Below are 10,584 nucleotides of genomic sequence, written 5' to 3' on the forward strand. Positions count from 1 at the left end.
TTATGTCCACAGAGGACTGATGAGCTTCAGGATTTCTGAAAACTTTCAATGAAGTGGTAAAATTGTAGCCTTTGAGAGAAGATGGTAAAAAGTAGAGAGCAGTTGGAATCTTTTTCTTATGGTTGTGTTGTAAACTAATTGTGTGACATATTTTTGATTGTGTATTTGGCGTTTTTACTGGGGAATGCATTATTAAACAAAATCTTGAAATTATATACTAATGCATATTTTCATATCACTAACTCAGTTGTTTCAATCAGTTAATTAAAAATGTAGATTCAGCCAACAGTAGTAATAGAAACATGTTTTAACATTTAGCCCTGATTGTTTTATTACTGTTAAATTGAATGTTCACAATGCTTAAACACATAGTTTGAAATGTTATTAGGTTACATGCCAGTGAAAAGCCACAGGACATTCAGTGATAATAAAGTTAATTGTAATTAAAGTTAAGCCCTGTATTGATTTCACTATTTACATGTACCGCAGTCTTATAATATTAAATATAATTCAATAAAATCCTAAACTGGATTGTATGTTTTACTTTCTGCTCAACTGTTTTTTGATGTTCTTGTACTTTACTGTGAACTCAAGAATTTGTATTCAGACTGAAACTAGAGTACAATGAGTTGTACAGGACTTGTGTGCAGTTGTCGTAGAGATTTTGATTTTATAAAGTTTGTTAACACAAGTATGTTCAAATATAAATTCAAGATTTAACTTGTTTCTTTCTGGTAAACAATAGGTGCTTTTTCTTTTTTGGTTCAAATGAAATTGGCCCATCATAAGCACTGTTTAGCCCGAATATAGTCACTTGGAACATGTGATCATCTGCCTATAAATGATAACAGGGGTAAAAAAACAAAAAAACAAAAACAGCTAAATACTAAATCAAATAAATCAAATTCAACAAATCTTATATCTCTAATATTTCCAGGAACTTGCAATTTTTGCAAAATTCTCAATTTCTCCACTGTAAAGGTAGACAATAGGAGCTCTTCTATAGACAATACAGCACAAAGTAAAACTTTCTAAATAAAACTTTGCTTCATCATCCAAAATACTTTCTTATTTACAGTCAGCAAGCCTTGTCATTTTTTAAGCAAAACACATGCCGGGGCACCATAAAAACAGCAAACAGGGCTTTTTGGGAAATGTGGTCTCTTATGAGAAAAAAGATGCTTCGATATGAACTGAAAAGTTGGAATTTCCAAATTCCCAGTCAGAGAAGCTATCAGTCAAGCCTAGTCAAATTTCCAACTCAAACAGTCAGAAGAATCTCACAACCCTAACCTTAAAATCCATAATGGATGCTGCATGCATTAACAAGAGTGAAAACTGTGAATGTTTATTAGCACTTCTGTCTTATTTGCATTTCATTAAATTAGTCATGAACACAATGCTGTTCAATTTCCTACTGTTGACATGTTGCTACAGTGTTTGCATGTGCAAAATACAGCACAATACGTCACCATGAACGTGGCTTTTCAGCCTTTTTCCATCTGAACGCTGCCAATCATTCCCAGCTCCAACTTCTGAGGTAAACTGAATACATTTGGCTACTGATGGACTTACTTCCCTGCACCAGTCTAATTATACCGTAGGTGTGAAATTACATGCATGTTTTACAGCTTTCCACTTAAAGCATCTTTTAACACAAGATGTAGCCTATATATTCCTATATTGCAGTGGCTGTTTTGTGAAGCCATGTCACCTTATTGACTCTTTTAAGACCATGGTTCTTAAAGTTCAGAAGAAAAGAAAGAAAAAAGGTGCGTTACAATAAATTTCTAACCATTTCTGAGATGGGATTTTGAGAAAATAGAGCATTTTTAATTGCAACAATCAAAAAAAAGAACTCGGTGAAAGAGACACATAATACAGGCCCTGAGAAACAATGGTGGGATACAATGAGGGCAATTTAGCAAAAAGCCTCTTAAAGTCTCTAAAACAATGTCCTAAATTTTTTTTTATTTGCAAATAAGCATTAAGGCAATTTGTTTTCCTTCTACTATTGACAGTTTGAACTTGGAGTTGAAATTCACCAAAATGTGAAGAGTGAAATCAAGATTTAGATGGATAGAAATATTTATAGAAAAGAGCACTATATGTAGAAAATCAAATGTTATCTTACAAGTAAACAAGTGAACCCTTGAAAGTACATTTCACAGCAATGCACTTAGCACCCAAAAACACTGTTAAGTACATCTCGTGGCTTTTATTAACCACTACATCAACCTGTAAATCCTGCAGATGAAGGCCCATCTCTTCCTGTCAAACAGAACAAGGTGTTTACCCTTTGGTGACACTCCAGTCGCAGCCCGGCCGACTATCACCGTCATCCGCAGAGTGATTGCAAATTATTTTCCAAATGACTTGTGTGGCCAAAGTTTAGGTCATGCAAAACTTATTTGTAAAAGGATGTAGCATTTTAGCATAAACCAAAGATACCTGGTTGAATTAATTAGTTAATTTGCGTGTATTTGCTTGTGACCGCACACAATCCGACAACCTCATCCTTTTCTCACTGCTGTCATTTGCTGTTCTACTAATATTAAAACTTTGTTTCAAAATAAAGACATTTAATCTGACAACTGAAACCTTCACTTTCAGTCATGAGTTAAAACCTTTAAACTGTTTTCTAATTATTAGAATGTAAAAGCTCTATATAGGAAAAATGCTTCCTATCAACAAACCAAGCTGGATTTTAATTCACTGTTTGAGTTGACCTTTGCCTAACTTTCATATCTTAATGCGTAATTCCTTGCCCTCTTGTGTACCAAAGCACCTCAAATGTGTCAAACTCTGGAAATCAGTAACAGAGTCCCTTAAAATGCAACATAATTGTTTTGGCAATGAAGTAATGAGCTAGGTAAGATGTTTAGGGTTGCAATCATGTTTCAAGAGGAGCAGAACGTGACTGTCCAAGACCGAGAAAGGCGCATCAGGTACAAGGATAAATTCATGGTCTACAACTCCACAAATGTTAGACTGTCAGAATACTGTGATGTTCTGAGGGACAACATTTGGTGCAAACGGCCTGAACTGTGGTCTGATGGCAAGTGAATTATCCAACATGACATACAAGTTTCTCATATACCCATATTTCATATCCCACTATTAATCAGATTTTGCTCACCGCAAATCGCAATGGTGCTTGACACGCCTACAAAACGGGACTTCCAGGGAGCTTTCCAAATGTGGCAGGAGCGCTTTAGGTGAAGTATATCACTAAAGAAGGGGACGAATTTTTTTTAAATCAAGTACGGTGTTTGGTTGTTACAAGCACATTATCCCAATTTTTTTATGGCTCCTCGTAAATTGCGATTGTTAGCTAAAAGTTGAGGATTCAGATGATTGATACTTCCTGAATGTTACAAATTTACTCAGTTTTAATTGAAGTTATGTTACTTTTCTTGTCTGGCATTTGGAAACCAAAAGCATCATCATTACAATGACTTAATAAAATGCTGTCCTTCCATTGTTCTGACATACAGTGAGGTGAGTTTTAGCCAGAACAAATGTTGCCCATGCTAACTTAAAAGGCTGTCTGAGAAATAAGAATGTCAGATTAATTTATGGCTGAGGCTTTCGACTTGCTTGTGTAGTCATCAAAGGGAGACTTGAAAAGCTGAGATGCTTTTTGCGTACTGATTTGTGAACTGTCATTCAACCATTGAAAAAGCAATATATTCATGACATCTGAAGCTGCGCACCGAGTGCATGGAGATGAGCACTGCAGGCTCGCCTTTTTAGGGAAGAGGCTTATCTCATTAGAGTTCACATGAGACTAGTAAATGGTTGCTCCAACAATGAAACATTTTCTTGCTTCTCTGTGTCTGCTGGAATCTCTCCTACATGCTTTGAGCCAGTGCACCGTCCCAGCATCAGATTTCCAGCTGGAAGGAGATTATTTGATAGGTGGACTTTTTGACATTCATCATGTCAGTAATCGTCTTAAATACGACAGACCAGAAACCATCGACTGCTCCAGGTCAGTATTCTGATAAATCTGCGTAGAACCAATTATACTCTTTTTGTTGTCTTTGTTGTTGTTTTAGCATCGAACAGCTTTACCTCAACTGAAGTCAATGACTATTGAAGCAAGGTTACCCCTAACTCAATAAATACAGTTCACTAAAACATTATCAGAGTTGCTATATAACAGTAAATCTGACCACAGTCCTGTTTCAGTGAAATTCTTCTTAACTCTTTATGTAACATCCACATCTGTGAAGGGAGAATTACTTACAGAAGTAACCAAACCTTCAGCCTATCAAATTATCGGAGGTTTCAGTTGATGAGATTCTCTGTGGAGGAAATCAATAACTCTACCAAGCTACTGCCAAATGTAACTCTTGGCTATGATATATTTGACCACTGCTCAGATGCACACAATTTTCCAGGTATTTTCAAACTCATCTCAGTCAACGGCTTGATCCAACCCTGGGCTGAACCACACAATAATCTGTCCAAAGTGATAGCAGTGGTTGGTCCATTTACAAGCACTCAGGCCCTGACTGTAGCCCCACTGTTCATGGTGGATCTCATTCCAATGGTAAGTTTTTAGTCTTATATCAACAGAGTGCAGTATACCCTACCATGACTTCTTTCAATTGAGGCTGCTGCTATTTTTTGTCACTGAAAATGATCAATTTCCCCTTATTCCTCTTTTAACAGGTCAATTATGGATCTTCTAGTTCAGTTTTTTCAACAAATGGGAAATTCCCCTCTTTCCTACGAACAGTGTATCCCAATAAAGACAGCATAGAAGTGATTGTCAACATTGTGCAACACTTCAACTGGCGCTGGGTTGCTTTTCTTCACAGTGATCACGATTTTGGCAATGACGGACTAGAATTGGTTAGAAAGAGGATTAAGGATACAGACATCTGCCTGGGGTATAGCAGAGGTCTCAACGACAACACAAATTATTCCCAAATGTTCAAACAGATAGAAGCACAGAAAATACATGTCATTATTGTTTTTGCTTCTGAACTGCCCGCTGAAGCTCTCATCGAGTCAGCAATACAACTAAATGTCACCAACAAAGTGTGGATAGGAGGAGAAAGCTGGTCTTTAAACAAGAGGCTCCCCAAGGCAAAAGGAATCAAAAATATTGGAACAGTACTCGGGGTGTCTCAGCCAGTCACAACTATATCTGGTTTTAGAGATTTTATCTATTCGACTGAAAGCCAGCCCCTTTGTGGAGATGGAGGATCACAGAAGTTTTGTAATCAGTACTGCAACTGCAGTGACGTGAGTGCTGAAGAAATCTTTGCTGCGGACCCAACTTTTTCTTTTCCTGTTTATTCTGCCGTTTATGCCATTGCTCACGCCTTACACAACACATTACAATGTGGAGCTGGCAGATGCAGCAACAATATTACAGTGTACCCACATATGGTAAGTATACTAGTAATGTTTTTTTATTTACCATGAGAATGTAAATATTGCTCTTATAGTTTTTCCAAGGCCTTAACCTTGTCAGAGATTTGAAGATGATCTATTCGTCTTTGTTCTGACTTTTTGAATGATGTACAAAGAATGTGGTGAGGTAAGTCGAGGGATATTTGGGTGAGTAGATTGGGTGCAGGAATGATACGGTTAGTGGATAGGGTAGGACAATCAAACACTGCATCAGAATCAAACTCAAGAAATTTCAAAGACAGATAAAGTCTAACATCTGATAAACCACATCTGCTCCATCCAAAATTTTCAATGTGAACACAAAGAACTAATGAACTTTTAACTTGTGTTTACCCGCATCAGGTTCTAGCAGAGCTGAAGAAGTTGAATTTTACGCTTTTAAACCGGATCATTCAGTTTGATGAGAATGGTGACCTCAAGTTAGGATCCTATTCCATAGTTTTCTGGAACCAGAGTGGAGAGGCACAGGAGATCGGCTTTTATAATTTTCAGTTGTCAGTTAATTTATTCATCAACAATACCAAAATTCAGTGGTATACAAACGGAAACGTAAGTAGTCTTTTTCATATTACTATAATGTTGTATAATATAGTATATTAAAAGTTTAATGCAGTATATCATGATAACAATAGATATTTTTTTGCTTTCCCCTTCCACAAGAATGCATATCTGTGTATTAGTGTACACAAAGATACATGTTGTTTTAGTAGTACCTGTGTCACTGTCATAACACAATATTGGGATCATGAACCCATTGTGTTTTTTCATGGTAATTTGTGATGTATAAATAAAATACTTCATGTTTAATAGGATGGTCACATTTTACAAACTATCTTAACAATTTGTAAATGATGTATAGGCTCAGTTACTGGTACTCCTCCTTACCTGTTTCCACCCTTTTTCTTACCTGATTTGAGTTGTTGCTGGATAATTGTCTTTTAAAAAGGTGCCAACTTCAGTATGTTCCCCAGAATGCTCTGCAGGATACATGAAAAAGCAAAATGGAGTTCACAAATGCTGCTTCACATGTGAAATCTGTTCAAATGGAACTTACATCAACACCACAGGTAAATGAGATCACAATAGAGGTAAAATTAAAAATTTGTAAAAACAGTGGTTAAACAATGTTATTTGTTCACTGGATAGAGATGTGTACGTAAGTGATCATGTTCATTATGACCACTGAATATGCCACTAAATCTGCAGTTTAATCAATGAAAGATGGCTATGTTATAAACTGGCACATAGTTTTAAGGAATCAACATTGTCACCAACAGCACAATGAACCTGTTTCTTGTCCATATTCAATACATTCTTAGTGTTATTACAGTTACTGTACCTCTATGGTAATGACTGCTATAAACAATCAAAGAAAATCTTAAGTGAGAGCATACATCATTATTCTGAACATATTACACTGCTTCCTCAGCTGTTTCAGATCTCTTTACCCACAAAGGATTTGTCAAAAGTACCCTGAACTTAACTGACAATTTGTCCATCTCTCATGTAAAACAGAGGATCCCTACAAGTGCGTCTCCTGTAAGGAGACCGAATGGTCTGCAGAAGGAAGTACATCATGCAGTCTGCGGCTGGTGGAGTACATACCATTCACAGATCGTGGGGCGATAATAACCATGGTCAGCGCCAGCACCCTGGTGGGCCTCACACTAGTAGTGTCTGTTCTCTTTACCTTCAACTACAACACACCTATTGTCAGATCTGCTGGGGGACCGATGTGCTTCCTAATTTTGGGCTGCCTCAGTCTGTGTTGTCTTAGTGTGTTTTTTCACTTCGATAAGCCAACAACTTCTTTTTGTGGTTTAAGGTATTCGCCATTTCTCTTGTTCTACACTGTTTGTCTTGCATGTTTCGTCGTGCGCTCTTTTCAAATTGTTTGCATTTTCAAAATGGCCGCCAAGTTCCCCAAGTTCCACAGCTGGTGGATGAAATATAACGGACAATGGCTGGTCATCGCTTCAGCATTCGTCACTCAGGGACTCTTAATTTGTATTGGCTATTCTTTTGCACTTCCTAAACCCTACAATGAAACAGCGTGGTACCCAGACAAAATCATACTCAGCTGTGACATTAATGTTATAGCCACCTCTTGCTCTGTGATTTTACTTGTATCTTTGTGCTCCCTTTGTTTTATTTTCTCCTACATGGGAAAAGACCTCCCAAAAAATTACAATGAGGCCAAAGCAATAACCTTCTGCCTCCTCCTGCTGATCTTCACATGGATCGTCTTTGCCACTGTGTACATGCTTAACCGTGAAAAGTACATCCAAATTCTTAGTGCCCTGGCAGTACTCTCCAGCTCCTGGCAGTACTCTCAACCCCACAAAAACACACCAGCCTCTACTCATTTCTGTTGTGGTATTTTTTACCAAAATGTTACATCATTATATTTCAACCCCACAAAAACACACAGCAGTACTTCCAAGGTCTGATTCAGAATTATACCAAAACTATTAGTGTGAGTAGGCTATGGTTTCCCACAAAAAATGTGTTTGATGATGACACAGTTTTATGCTTGTTAAATGACCTTGCTATCAGTGCAATTACCGCCTTGTGGTTGTATGCTTCCACCATACGCTCAACTTGCATTTTACATCCATGTTTGTCAAGATTCAAGAGTTTGAAGGAGTTTGTCTCATAAAGTTGATTCTGATTAAAGGCAACATTGTAGCCATGACAGTGGACAAACCTTAAAATATGGATGTTGCTGCAAAGAAGCTACAAATTCTATAACATGGATGCTTCACACACATCTTCAATAGGACAGCACAGAAGATCTATACAATTACCACAGTTTCAAGTTGAACATATTTGAGGTTGCTGTGACATTAATGTCACCACATGATGGCAGCACTTCACAGTGTCTACATGCAGGAGGCAACAGTTCCACCACGTTTTACTCTATTGTCAGTACATTAAGTATTTGTCTGATAATACACACAGTTAAAGTTTTACTCCTTCAGCTTCAAGTCATATTACAAGGAGACATCTCTTGATCCACTGAATGGATTTCTTCTGAGATTTTGCAGAAAATGTTACTATAAATTAAAAGTGATAATTGTGCCTGATAGTTTAGACTTATATTTCTGTAACGACAGGTAAATATGCTGGTTCAACAGGATCATTCAAAAGTAGTTTACAATAGCCTGCATTAAAAGTTATACAATGCATCTCTGGAGCAGGTTTCCAAGAATCAAACCACTTACCCCATGGTCCACCTGAAATTAGTATTTCCAATGTCCAACAGTGACATATAACTTTACTGATCAATTGTGGCACTAGTTACATTATTATGGTAAGGAATTAAGTGCAAGTGAGTTAAGTGCAGTGATACACTATTGGCAGACACAGATCAGTTCAATACAATTGTGTTTTAGGGACATGTTTATAGGCATTTAACACCACACTGATGGGGGGAAGTTCGTTTTTGTACATTTGGGGGACCATCATGTTAGATTCCATGCAGGTGTTTTCATAATTTTATGTTCTTGATCATTTTATCATAGATCAAATCAAAACATGCTTCAGATTCTATTGTTTTAGTTACATGTATGTGGGGAGGAAACCTGCACTTTCACCATGTGTTTTATGGATGATAGGTTAACTTTGCACTAACCGTCATGAGTGCATCAAATATAGAGCTGACCTGTTACTGCCCTGGTTCGATCATTTTTCTCTCCATTTGAAAGTCAAAATTTCACGCCGTGACGCGCAGTGGGGCTGGGCTGTCCCGTGAAGTGAAACGGAAAGAGCCTTTGCCGCAGGGGGTATGCGGCAATTGCAGAGGGTAAATTGCCATTTTGTTGTCGCAATTCAGTTTCCTGGCAAGGAAAAGGGGAGGATGGACCGTGAAACTAGGAACGAATTGGTAAATAGTGCCACTTAGCATGGCATATGGCGCGTTTGGAGAGCTGAGTGCTGACACGAACAAATTGACAATTTCATACCAATTTCAAAGTTACATTCGCCACACACGATGCCATGCAGAATTTTAGCGCAATAATCCACTTTTAAGATTTGCGCAGTGTTAGTTTTGGGTGATTCAAATGAGACAATTTAAAGTTACATGGTGATAAATCGTTTAGAATTTGAATTCGTCTAAATATGTGTAACGATGAGTAGCCAAGACTTAAAGTAACCTACACAGCAATATTTCTGAAGCTACTTTATAGGCCAAGATGCCTGCACTCGTTTAATTTTTTTGGAGTTTTTTTTTTATATAATTTTTTTTTATTTTGGGTAAGTCGCTTCTACTAAGGGGACACATGTTCTGTTATACAAAATATGGAGCGAGGAGAATCGGAGGAACGCCCCGTGGCTTTTCACTTGTACCTTTCAATTTTCCACTTTGCTCAGATAAAGAAAAAACCCTGGGAAAAACTTGGCCGGCAACTGGTCCATCCTTTTGCGCCCAAAGCAAAAACAAAACGCACTTTAAATAAAGGCCATTTGCGTTTGGTGGCCATATGGGATTTGTCTTAAACGATCTTCTTTTCAAATCAATAGAAAATAGATCCCTTGCCCGTCACTGTGATTATGTTGAGAGATCTGGCCTCCTGTTTTCTGAAACCGCTAGCCTCAGTTAAAGTAACATTTTAGCGTTTAATGATTAGTTTAGAGGTATGCGCAATAAAATATGAAACACCACTGAAAAGTTGTTGCCTCTGTGTCTTTGAGAATAAGAGAAATGACTGAATGAATTCATGACTGGTTCTGAACATCTTTACATCTATTCGCTGCTAATACAACAATGGCTCTTTCAGCAATGACATGACGGGAGTTAATATTTAAGTTCAGGAAGATAACATTGTCGATCCATCAGAAGTGAGAGTCAGCTCTAAGGTTATATGTCAATAAAAAGGAGAAGAGTTTCCTCTTTGGTTTGTTTTTGATTTGTTTTCAATCTCTAACCAAACGCTTAATTTCCACGTTGCTCATATGACTGTTGTTTTACGCGCGACTAAAGACAGTGCGCTGAAGGCTGCTTTGTTATTCTCATTCAAATCCTGCTCTCGTCGTTCAGAGTAAATGGCAGATGTTTTGCAATTCAAGGCGCATCAATACCCATGCGCTTTAGTGTTTAACAAAGGCGCTCTCCTTTTGTTAGGCGCTTGTGTCTTTCAGCTCAGACCTTGA

The 10,584-nt window shown here is 37.6% G+C and overlaps 1 protein-coding gene across 1 annotated transcript; it reads left to right on the top strand.

The window, feature by feature from the left end:
- Nucleotides 1–3,893: 3,893 nt before the first annotated feature.
- On the top strand, nt 3,894–10,584 carry LOC138615516 (taste receptor type 1 member 1-like). The gene is made up of 8 exons (XM_069689181.1): nt 3,894–3,994; nt 4,255–4,558; nt 4,681–5,406; nt 5,773–5,979; nt 6,377–6,497; nt 6,946–7,753; nt 7,786–7,906; nt 10,573–10,584. Exons 2-8 carry the CDS (start codon nt 4,301–4,303, stop codon nt 10,582–10,584), a joined length of 2,253 nt encoding a protein of 750 aa, XP_069545282.1. The 5' UTR covers nt 3,894–3,994; nt 4,255–4,300.

Source organism: Brachyistius frenatus, unplaced genomic scaffold (genome assembly GCF_029030835.1).
Source record: "Brachyistius frenatus isolate BFR_SWC_R1_liver_20210118 unplaced genomic scaffold, ASM2903083v1 Contig_6, whole genome shotgun sequence".
Classification (NCBI taxonomy): domain Eukaryota; kingdom Metazoa; phylum Chordata; class Actinopteri; family Embiotocidae; genus Brachyistius; species Brachyistius frenatus.